This window comes from Eucyclogobius newberryi, unplaced genomic scaffold, assembly GCF_026437365.1.
Source record: "Eucyclogobius newberryi isolate DKJ021-1_F unplaced genomic scaffold, fEucNew1.0.hap1 SCAF_5, whole genome shotgun sequence".
Lineage (NCBI taxonomy): Eukaryota > Metazoa > Chordata > Actinopteri > Gobiiformes > Gobiidae > Eucyclogobius > Eucyclogobius newberryi.
In genome coordinates, this window is record NW_027316167.1 from 39,119,687 (window position 1) to 39,131,923 (window position 12,237).

The 12,237-nt window shown below is 42.3% G+C and overlaps 1 protein-coding gene across 1 annotated transcript in view; it reads right to left on the reverse strand.

The window, feature by feature from the left end:
• Positions 1–10,238: 10,238 nt before the first annotated feature.
• LOC140380756 (NACHT, LRR and PYD domains-containing protein 3-like) overlaps positions 10,239–12,237 on the reverse strand; it is a 59,466-nt gene continuing 57,467 nt past the window's right edge. Inside the window, exon 13 of the mRNA XM_072464656.1 lies at positions 10,239–11,762. Within this exon, the coding sequence (XP_072320757.1) occupies positions 11,194–11,762 (569 nt within the window). The 3' untranslated portion in view covers positions 10,239–11,193. The remainder of the gene's footprint in view (positions 11,763–12,237) is intronic.

The window sequence follows — 12,237 nt, forward strand, 5'->3', positions numbered from 1 at the left end:
CCAGGTCCATTCTGTCCCACTTCTTATTTAGGCCGACTGAGCAATTAAGGATCTTTGTAATGAACGCCAAGAAACACTTTTTCTCCAGTTTGATCAATTCATCCTTTCTTCTTTCCCCGTTCACACCATGTCTCCTCATGATGTCTCCTCATGATGTCTCCTCATGATGTCTCCTCACACCATCTCTCCTCATGATGTCTCCTCATGATGTCTCCTCATGATGTCTCTTCATGATGTCTCCTCATGATGTCTCCTCACACCATCTCTCCTCATGATTCTCCTCATGATGTCTCCTCACACCATCTCTCCTCATGATGTCTCCTCATGATGTCTCCTCATGATGTCTCCTCATGATGTCTCCTCACACCATGTCCCCTCATGATGTCTCCTCATGATGTCTCCTCACACCATGTCTCCTCACACCATGTCTCCTCAAGATGTCTCCTCACACCATGTCTCCTCATGATGTCTCCTCACACCATGTCTCCTCATGATGTCTCCTCACACCATGTCTCCTAATGATGTCTCCTCATGATGTCTCCACATGATGTCTCCTCACACCATGTCTCCTCACACCATGTCTCCTCAGACCACGTCTCCTCATGATGTCTCCTCACACCATGTCTCCTCACACTATGTCTCCTCACACCATGTCTCCTCACACCATGTCTCCTCAAGATGTCTCCTCACACCATGTCTCCTCATGATGTCTCCTCACACCATGTCTCCTCATGATGTCTCCTCACACCATGTCTCCTAATGATGTCTCCTCATGATGTCTCCTCACACCATGTCTTCTCACACCATGTCTCCTAAGAGACCCCAGGGAGGGCTGTAGGACCCCAGGGAGGGGAGTTAGGTAAACATTCCCCATGTTCTTATCTCTAAGGAAAATACCAACAGTTGTAAAAGACAAGTGCCTTGATGACCAATGAGAATGTGACCTGCCTATTATGCCTAAATCCATAATGTGAAATAAAACCACCTGCAAGATAGAAAACGCTGTGAGACCGAGGAGGGCCATCGCGCTGTGACAGCAGCGTGATGGCCGGCCGGCAGTTTCTCCCTTGCAAGCCACACAAAGTCTGACGTTTCTGTGTCGTTCTATATTCTAAGTTGAATTATGTTCAACTTAGAATATAGCATTGGTTTATGTGTAATTTCTTGACACTCACGATGTCTCCTCACATGATGTGTCCTCACAATGTCTCCTCACACGAAGTCTCCTCACACGAAGTCTCCTCACACCATGTCTCCTCACACGAAGTCTCCTCACACCATATCTGCTCACACCATGTCTCCTCGTGATGTCTCCTCACACCATGTCTCCTCACATGATGTCTCTTCACGGTGTCTCCTCACACAAAGTCTCCTCACACCATGTCTCCTCTTGATGTCTTCTCACACCATGTCTCCTCACACCATGTCTCCTCTTGATGTCTTCTCACACCATGTCTCCTCACACCATATCTCCTCACACCATGTCTCCTCACACCATGTCTCCTCACACCATGTCTTCTCGTGATGTCTCCTCACACCATGTCTCCTCACACGTTGTCTTGAACCACTTCACAGCTTCAGAATATGATATTTTACTTTCTTTCCTCAGATTATCAATCTGGTCTTCCAGTTTTCTTTTTGGATTCAGCAGTGGATTCAGTCTAAAGGGATTTATTAGAGACATTTATCCATGAATGATATTTTGTTTGGCATTTTTACCAACGACAGTCTTATTGACAATGGTCTTCATATTATTAGCAAAACATTACATTTATAAATGTGGGTTATTTAAGTCCATCCCAAACTTTATTCACTGGAGAAATGAGTTCAAAATCTTCTATAAATCGCTCTCATTTGTCAAGTCCAAAAGTGCTTCTAAACTTAACTCATTTCGGGATAATTTGGATTGGAGTCTAAAGTTTTGTCCTGTACATTTATTTTGAGCTGACACATGGCCAGTTTTTTTAATTTAGTTTTTATTTTAGAATTTAGTTTTATTTATTTTATTTATTTTATTTATTTTATTTATTTTATTTATTTTATTTATTTTATTGTGATTGAACTTATATGTTTTACATGTGTTTTGTTTTTAATTTGTTGATTCCATAAGAAACAATAATAATTAACATTAAAATTCAACTTCCTGGTTGTAATTGATGACATCATACGGGGATATTACCATAGCAACCACTGGGTGACGAATACATATATATGAGAGCACTTTTATTTAGTTGAATTAATGTTTTAGAGCAGTGGTTCCCAAACTTTTGGACTTAGGGCCACATTGGGTTCTAAAATTTGGCCGAGGGGCGGGGCCAGGAAAATATGGTGTGTTTGTGTGAACTAATGAATTACTATAAATTACACACAAGATTTGACCTGTAACTTGTAACAAAACAAACAAATGCAAGGCTCAAAGTACAAATTGTTTTCCAAATGCATTAAATAATTATTATTTTAATTACATTTCAGTTGAATAAACACAGCAGGAAAACTGACCTTGTATTTCAGTGGGAACAGTGTTGTTGATCTCCCTGTTTTGCATCAAAGTCTGGTGTAAGTTTTGTTGTGGCAATTCTCAGGATGGATCCTTTGGTGTTGGTCAGTGAAGCTGGATCTGTGACGTTTGTTCATGTTCATGACACTGAATGTCTCACATATGTAGGTCGAGCCAAACAAGACCAGCATCTTCTGAACGTCCTCCGGAGGTTTTGTCTCCTTCAGTGAAGCATAAAAGTCGTTTAAGTTTAAGAGAGTTGGACCGTTTTTTTTATTAGCATTTCTTCTACCCATAAATGATCTAGTAGTAACAGCATGGAATGATTAATATCCATAAATAAAAAATCTTAATAAATGTCACCAGAATATGTAAACATTTTGACTTTAATGTTACATTTTTGCACTTCTGTCCTTCTCACGTCTCCAGTGGTTGGACACTTTGTCCAGGTTGATGCTGCGTTTGCTTCTTGCTTTGACTTTATGCTCATCAACTGCTCCAAAATGTGCCACTTCATGACCATTTCTGGATGATATTATTCATAAACTAACAGTCATACCTGTCATAAACCGCAGGTGCCCACGTTGTAACATGAGATATTTACACATAAATAAACACAGTAGTGATGCGTCTTTTAAACCGGGGGTCTCGTGGCGCCGCTGTCCCGGACCCACTGTCCGTGGTGCACCCGCTGTCCGCAGCTTTAGTCCTGCTTTAGACCCGCTTTAGAACAAATCACAGCTGTCTCTAGTGTCCCTTCTGTCCTAGATGACTCTGTGTGAGCTGATTTACCTGCGTCTTCACATCTGGATCAGTGGCGGCTCGCCCATAGGGGGCGCTGGGGCGCCGCCCCACCTGACCTGACTGCCTCTTTTTATTTTATTTTATTTTTTAAATAATCTCTCATTTTGAAAAAATAACCTGTGTTAATTAGATGCTATTGATGATTTTGCTTTATGGGTTTAGAACTCTCCAGAATTATATTTACATTCACTTTCAAGTTCCACGTTTAAAACGTGAACGTTTATCATGTTTGGTGTAGGAGCCAATAGGCTGTCTTGTCGGGGCGCTTGTTTCGATCAGCCCCATTGTGCTGTATTTAAGCCAATGGCTCCCCTGTTGCTAGGCAAAAAAGAATACACATCTGCCAATCATTGTCGAGGAATTTGATGGGTTTGGGGCGCTGAAGACTAGCGCCCCAAAGTACCAAGATGCACCGCGGCAGCTGCTTGTTTACAGATGTTTTCATTCCAGCAGCGAAGTGTGTAAAATGGCGACGTCGGATGAATTTGCCGCAAATTCAGTCAAATCCTTACATCTGCTTCACTTTGAAGAAGAACTTTTGAGGAAAAGCTCATTGTAAAACAACTGGGACCTGACAAGCCAGAAGTGAACATAACCCAACAGACGAGAGAAAAGGGGAAAACATACACCAGAACCTTTTCCCGAGATTGTGCGTGTGATAGTTGGACTCTGTCTTCATGGCAGGATCACCCAGAGGTTCACTCACAGTATACATCAGGCTATCATTTTTTTGTGGTAATGAAATTGTGATATTTATAGGAAGTTCTAGTATTGTGCTCAGCCATGTGGATTCATGATGTCATTGTTTACATAGAGTAGATTGAAGGATAACCGAACAAAACTCTACTCCCGCTTGGCTCACGGTGCAATACTACATGCCGTTTCATTATATTTGGTAGGAAGAAGGACACATTAGTTGTGAATACAATCACCGAGTTTGAAAGGTATTTTACGTTAATAGCGGAGTGAAAGCCGATTAAACAAAGTGATGCCGGCTAGCAAGCTAGTTAGCTAGTTTTAATGTGAGCACACTAGTCTTAACGGAGCGCTATGCTATTGCATGGCTGATTCAATTTTTTGTTTGGGATGACACACTGTTGTGTTAAATTAGTAGTTATGTGTGGTTTTAGCAAACCGTGCCGTGCTTTTTACGATTACCGTAATTAAGAGCCACATCGCGCAACAGATTTTCTCGTGCGGGCCTCCCCCTGGGATGACAAATAGGTTGAGAAGTATGCCTAAAATGCACCAGAATGCATGAAATCACATCTACGAAATTTTAAATAGCCCCACCTAAAAAGAATTCACCAGCCGCCACTGATCAGGATCATCTGCTCCAGAGCTCGTTACATTGTGACATGAGATATTTACACAGAAATATGGTCCAGATAATGATGCACATGTGTTTTTTGACTCGTGAGTCAGGTCTGGCCAAGAAAGTCTCATTTACACAATAGTGACACGCCAGTGTCTATTAAACGTGCCCTCGGTCCGCGCTGCCGGACTAATAAGACTAATTTCTCAGTGATTCTGATTGTAATAAAACACACAGCATTTTGAAACTAAAACAATGGTTGAACATACCAAATTGCATTGCTTATTAAAAGAGGATCTTACAGCCCACATGCAAGTGTGATGCATCATTAGAAAGCTTAGGCCTTCTAGTTTCTGCAGATGTGCACATGAACACTGTCAGGGCTTCAGAACTTACACTACAGAAGCCCAAACATAAACAAAACATCCTTTTTTAGTCTCGCCTGAATATTGTCAATTTGTAATGGTCCTGAGCAAGACATACTTCATTGTGTGCATATGCTGTTCACTGTACATGCTGTTTATCTTGTTGACAACAACTGTGTACAGTTTCAGATCTCTAAGAACAGGCATTTTGGTGCTGTTGACCTTTTTGTATCAAAAAGTATATTCGGACCAAGTGATCCAAATATGTGCCAACTGTACCAAACTGTTTTATCACAATTTAAGCTCCTCTATGATCATAAAACATACATTTTGTATGTACAACATGTTTTGTAGGCCACTAATACCTATTATAACTGCTAAAAACATATGTATGTGAAAATGTGTAAATATGAGTTTACCCTTGAATTTCCCATGTAAAGGTGGAAAAAAAAAATATATATATATATATAATATTTAGATTTTATTTTTGTATCGGTATAATAATACAAACATCTAACAAAATGCGCGTCCAAAAGGCTAATAAAATCAGAAAACATGATGCGTAAAATGTAGTCGCGTCCTGCCGAAAAATCTAGGCTCTGACAGCCTTTATGCACGTGAATAGGGACAATTCTGTGTAAGGTACCCCTAAGTCCCACCCCGCATTCTAAAGCTATTCTTATTGGCTAGAATAATATGTCAATCAAAGTCTTCTACGTCACCATTAGCATTAGCTATGTGGCTAAAAACAAAGATGGATGAGCGCGTTGGAAGCGGCACATTTTTTTTCCGGAGGCTGTAAAAAACAAACCCATGGACAGAAAATTCGTGGATGTTCTCATTCTGTAGCTAACAGTCTGAAGAAAAGATCGGTGCCAAACACCATCTTATAAGTGTTGGATATTTAATCTATCCTATGCGAGTTCATGCATCAAGGAGAGATACGACCAGGAATCAGGAAGTTAAAGTATTAGTAGTATAAAGAAGTAAAAGTATTTATTCCCTGACCAGTACAATTCTAAAGCAGATCTGGGTTCTGGTACCTTCGCAGGCCAAACCAAGAACAAACGCATTTCCTCAGAAACCCAGTATAACAGACACAGATACATGAATATGCAAATGTCGGTTGATCTGTCGTTTCTTCTTCGAGCCACACCTCCTGCACTGCTTCTGTAAGACACAAGATTCATACTGCCCACGCTGTCTGCTCAGCACAGTATTTTTACACCGACTCCATTTTGTAAAATGCCGTATAATGCCGCCATTTCAGGTTTCCCCAGTTGACTCTGTCCAGGTTATGTTTTCTGAGGCTTCCTTTTAGCATAGTTTAATAAATGATTATTCTTTATAAGTCAAACAGGTCATTTGTTATGGACGGAGAAATGCGCCGGATGAGCCGGACGAAAAGTATGTAGGTAGTTTACTTGACAATATCTCGAAATCGGATAACTTCAGGAAAAATACAAGTGGATATGTGACTGACCGTGGCTAAACCAGTTACATGTCTACCCGGAGACATTTTGAGTTATTCAAAGCTTTCCAATGATGTCTCACTCATGTAGATCTGATAATATTTGAGTAAGTTGTGGTCATTTGAATGTATACAACTCTCAAAACCTTTCACTGAGAAAACGGGGCTCAAAGTTTCTCACCGGAGTGAGCCCAGAGTCACAGGGGGGCTCATTTGCATCTCATTGAGATAAGCCCTCCCCCCTGTCACACTGACAGCACCTTCCCCCTACAGCTGTCACTGAAGACTCAAGAGGAGTGTTGTTATTGATGGTAACTGGACTTGAATCAGAATTAGAAGTTACTATATTAAAATGGAAATACTTGGTTTACAAAAGGCCCTGAATAGAATCAAAGAATCAGAATGAGAATGAGAATAGGGTTCATTGCATTTGTCGATAAACATAATTCACAGGTGATTCAGTGCAACACAAACAACAAAAGATAAGATAAGATAAGATAGCCTTTAATGTTACAACGCAGTAGATACAGGGGGAAAGGACAGATAACTTATAGGAAGTTTAAAAAACACTCTTAATAGAAGAACTCTTATAAACAGATGCCAGGGCCAGGTATACGAAATGCAACGGGTCCATGGCTTTGAATATATGAGATATGAGATAATAGATATGATATGTACACCACCAGAGTCCAATTACATCAGAGATCACATCCTCATCCTCTTCTTCGTCTGTGCACTCTTCTGTGCTGTGACTCTCGGCTCTTGGCATCAAAGCTGTAAACAAATAACAGGACATTTAAGAAATGGCTAACTATTTCACATAAAACACTCATTAACTATTTATTTTTTTAACACAATGTGAGAGTTTCAATATAAATACCTAAAGTGCTGATAACTCTTGATCTTTGGAAGCCGTCTGAAGAAGGGACTCAGATGCTTCTGCCAGTCCAAGTTCTTGACAAACACTTTGCCATCCGCCGTTCCAACAAGCTGTGGGATATTGAGGTGAGACTCAGGAGAGCTGTTTTCCACTACCTGATGACAAGGGCGACACTGTAAAAAAATGAGAACAGAAGAAACATATCTTAAGCAGAGAGCAACACTGAAGTTTTGCCAGGCTAATGTTTACACATTACAGTAGTCAAATAATATAAACTAACCTCAGCGATGTCTTCCAAAATGTCAACCCTGGTCTTCATGAATGCTCGCGTGATAAGTCCAAAGCCGCAATCAGGGGAGAATTTGGTGTGGCCAGCAATGAGGAAGTGGATGTCCATTGTGTAGTGAAGCTTGGCCCCGTCTGCAGAGGGTTGGACGGAAAGTGTATCTGTAATAGACAGAGAGAGAGAGAGAAAGGAGATTAGATTAATACATATGACATTTGATTAAGACGTATGTCTCTATAATTGCTATTCTGCATTTGCACTATTATTAGTACCTGCTGTGCAAAGCTGTAATGCATCCTGATGTCTTTGCTTGCTGGCGGTGAGGGTCCGAAAGACAGCACATTAGATTCTGTTGTAGAGATCTGTGCGTGGCCTGCAGCTTCTGATGTGTGGGAGAAGCTGTTTCCACAGTGATCTGAAGCTTGATGTACAAACTGCAGGCTCACCTGAAAAACAGATGTTGCTTATGGTTAATTATTCTCTAATCATTAAAACATGAAAATCACCAAAATAATGTTTTACACTTACCACGCTCCTTAGCAGACTTCACGTAGAGACAGGTCATGTCAGTCAGGGTGTCTTTGCCAATTCTGAAAAGGGGGATAAAAGGATTAGGGTTAACAGTAATATGGGAATAACACGCTTCACAGATAACAGTTCACATTGTGACGTTAACGGTGTATTTAAGATGCAAAACGCGGAGATATTGGGACATCTGCCCTCGGCTAGCGGGGCTAGCTAGCTCACTTGAGATAACACGGCTCGTAAAAGCAAAACACTTGCAGAACAGCACACCAAAACATAAACTCGAGTTTAAAACCAGCGCACATTAAAGTGATTAAAAGCGGGTGTTTTAGTCGCAAAGCTTACCTGGTTCAGCCGTCCTGTTGTCTCTCCCAACACCGTGCACAGAGAGACACACAGGAAGCTGATAATGGCCAGGCAAGCGTGTGATTGGTTCGAGTGACGCAGTACGTGCGTGACGTGCAACGTACGTAAGCCACGTGACCAGAAGTGGTATCGGGAGTTGTAGTTTTTTTCTCTTCCCACGCCGAAAAATAACCCTATAACATAGCAAAGTTTAGATTACAACTTAGCTCCGAATAGCTGCGTTTAGCTCCGGGCTGTGGGGCTAACAGCCGGTTTAGTCCACCACAAAACACACACAAAGCACAACCCACGGGTCAAGAAATACTACATAAGTATATAATTTGTACAGACAAAACGCCGAAAAATAACCCGATAACATAGCAAAGTTTAGCTTACAACTTAGCTCCGAATAGCTGCGTTTAGCTCCGGGCTGTGGGGCTAACAGCCGGTTTAGCGCCATAAAACAGACACAAAGCACGACCCACACAACCCACGGGCCAACCCACGCCGAAAAATAACCCAATAACATGGTGATAACAGCAAGTAATCACATTAAGCCCGTATTGCAGAGTGCACTGAAGCAACATGTTAGCTTAGCATTAGCTCCACCGGAGCAGACAAGTAAGATTCTAAAGTGATCACGAGACCGCCTTAAAACACAGCGTTAAAGCAATAATTTAGTAGTAAAGTAAAAGTGTACCTGAGTAAACAGTTCCGTTGCAATGTAGTCCAGGAAATGTAAGCTCTGAAGACTGTGCTCTGCAGACGGTCTGGAGTAATGAGAGGAAAACAGGGAGCACGCAGAGCACGCAGCTGTAGCCATGCGGATCACAGCTGATTGGTGGAAAATGTAAACAACACGTTGGCTAGAAAAAGGTGACGCCCCCCAGGAGAGCAGGAAAAAGACCCGAAAACTCCACATTTTTAACAGCTTAATGTATACGTTTAAGACAGCCAATAGTGTTATCTGAAGCACACAGGGGCTTATTCATAACTTCAACTAGCACATTCTGCAAAAAAATGAAAATCACAAATTTGGGGGAAAAAAAGTAAAATGCTGTTTTTCTCAGTTTCACCGAGGCCGACATGGTCCGACAATTGCGCCGGCGGGGCACATATTGTTTTTCTATGGTTCCTTACGGACAGACTGAGCACAAGAATGTACAGATTGAAAGCCGTTTCGTCCGTCATAAACAGCAAACAGGACATGCGTTTGTAAAAGTTGAGACTTTCTCACAAACTATTGGCAATTGTTTATTGGGGCAAATTATTCAATGTAAATCAATGACATATTCGTTTTGTTGAGAAAATAACCTTTAAAATGATGTATAATTTTCTGGTATTGACCAGGAGGCAGGTGGATGGTAAACAGGTTTATATAACTTGGACAAGCTTGGCGGGCCGGATTGAAAGGCCCAACGGGCCGGATGTGGCCCGCGGGCCGTAGTTTGGGGACCACTGTTTTAGAGGCTCAAAAAAAGTAGTTACTTTTGTGTAAATTCTTCATAAACTTTGGATGGAGCGAGTGTCCCTGGTGTGATGTCACTTCCTGTATGAGTGTCCCTGGTGTGATGTCACTTCCTGTCATTTTCTACAGACTTTTCCACTTTTCTCCACAAACAGCCGCTCGATTTATAATTTATATTCACAACAGGTACAAATACAACAAATAAAGTCACAATTACAACTTTGATGATTGAACTTTAATTTGTTTTTATGACTTTATCATTAACCTGAGCGTTATCCAAACGCTCAGGTTCTGCCATAATGTGAAAAACATCTTGAACACAAATACTTTACATTTTAGGTCATGAATCCTTCTTTTGTGGACGTGACATGAACAGAACAATGACCACAGTTTGTGTCACCGTGACATCACAACATTGTACAATCTCTAGAGTTTAAACTGTGTCTGTGGGAGGAAGAGCGCCCCCTGTGTGTGTGAGTGAGAGGAAGAGCGCCCCCTGTGTTTTTGTGAGGAAGAGCGCCCCCTGTGTCTGTGAGAGGAAGAGTGCCCCCTGTGTCTGAGAGAGGAAGAGCGCCCCTTGTGTCTGTGAGAGGAAGAGCGCCCGCTGTGTCTGTGAGAGGAAGAGCGCCCTGTGTGTCTGTGAGAGGAAGAGCGCCTCCTGTGTCTGTGAGAGGAAGAGCGTCCCCTGTGTCTGTGAGAGGAAGAGCGCCCCCTGTGTCTGTGAGAGGAAGAGCGCCCCCTGTGTCTGTGAGAGGAAGAGCGCCCCCTGTGTCTGTGAGAGGAAGAGCGTCCCCTGTGTCTGTGAGAGGAAGAGCACCCCCTGTGTCTGTGAGAGGAAGAGCGCCTCCTGTGTCTGTGAGAGGAAGAGCACCCCCTGTGTCTGTGTGAGGAAGAGCGCCCCCTGTGTCTGTGAGAGGAAGAGCGCCCCGTGTGTCTGTGAGAGGAAGAGCGCCCCCTGTGTCTGTTTGAGGAAGAGCGCCCCCTGTGTCTGTGAGAGGAAGAGCGTCCTCAATAACACACTTTATTCATAAACATTTTCAAGTTTTATTTGGTTAAAATGTGTTTAAAACTTTCTGATGTGAAACAGAAATAATTGTTTGATTTGTCGAACACTAAAATAATCTGAGTTGCAGCTCGACAAAATAATATGAATAATAAAATGCTCATTGAAGTTAAATGTTTGTTGTAAATGTGTTTATGTTTGTGGTGAGACCAGACGAACAGGAGCACATGAAGCTCAAAGTGAAGTGTCCTCCAGGGGGCGTTGTGTCCTCGGCTCCACCAGAGACACTGAAGTGTTTGGCCACCACAGGCTAAACCCAGGAAACAGAGGCTCAGTGAAGGAGGAGCTGAAGGTGTGGAGGTGGGACAGTTCTCCATCAGAGAGGACGTCATAGAAGGACAGAGCTCCAGCCTCAGAGTCCAGGAACACGCCCACTCTGGAGGTGTGTCCAGCTCTTCTCAAACTTGACTTAAGCTCTTTCTTATTGTGAATAAAAGAATATTCTCCTCCCTGGATCCTCAGACTCCAGGACTGATCACTGAGTCCAAACTCACACTCATCACTCCCTCCTCTTCGTCTGATTCCTCTGTAACTCACTGCTACATCAACGTCCTCCTCACACTCCACCTCCCAGTAACAGCGCCCCCTCAGGCCGGAGGAGGCCAGGACCTGAGGCCAGTGTGTGAATCTGTCCTCATGATCTGGAACTAGTCGTGGCTCAGAGAGTCTCACAGTCCGTTTGTCCTCAGACAGATGGAGTCTTCTGTTTGCAGTGTTTGGATCCAGAGTGAACTCACAATAATCTGAAACACAAAGTCACATTTAAATGTGATGATTTAAACAGGTTGGTGAGAGTAAATGTGAAGTGAAAGTGCTGTTTCTTCTCAAAGGTAAATCAATGATAATGAGGTGTTGGAGGCTCAGCTCATGTGTGATCAGCTTCAACATGTTTAGTTTGGCTCAAAACCTCATCAGTGTTTTGAATTGGGACGTCCCCATTCAGTTTGTGTGGCTCCAGATCCGTTACTGATCTTTAATGTTTGTTCTTTACGATACCGATCCGATACCGATCTGATCTTCTATTTCATGTTTTTGAGCCTTAGTTTAGTCTGATCTTGTGCCTTTATAAAACATGAAGAACACAAAGCTGAATTTGGCTCCAGTTTCATTCCATGACGACAGTTTAAATATGAATATTGCAGAATAGTGTTTTAAAGTGGTCCACAGCTTCAGAGCGTTACACTCACTGTGACAGACACATTTATGGATTGATGCAGG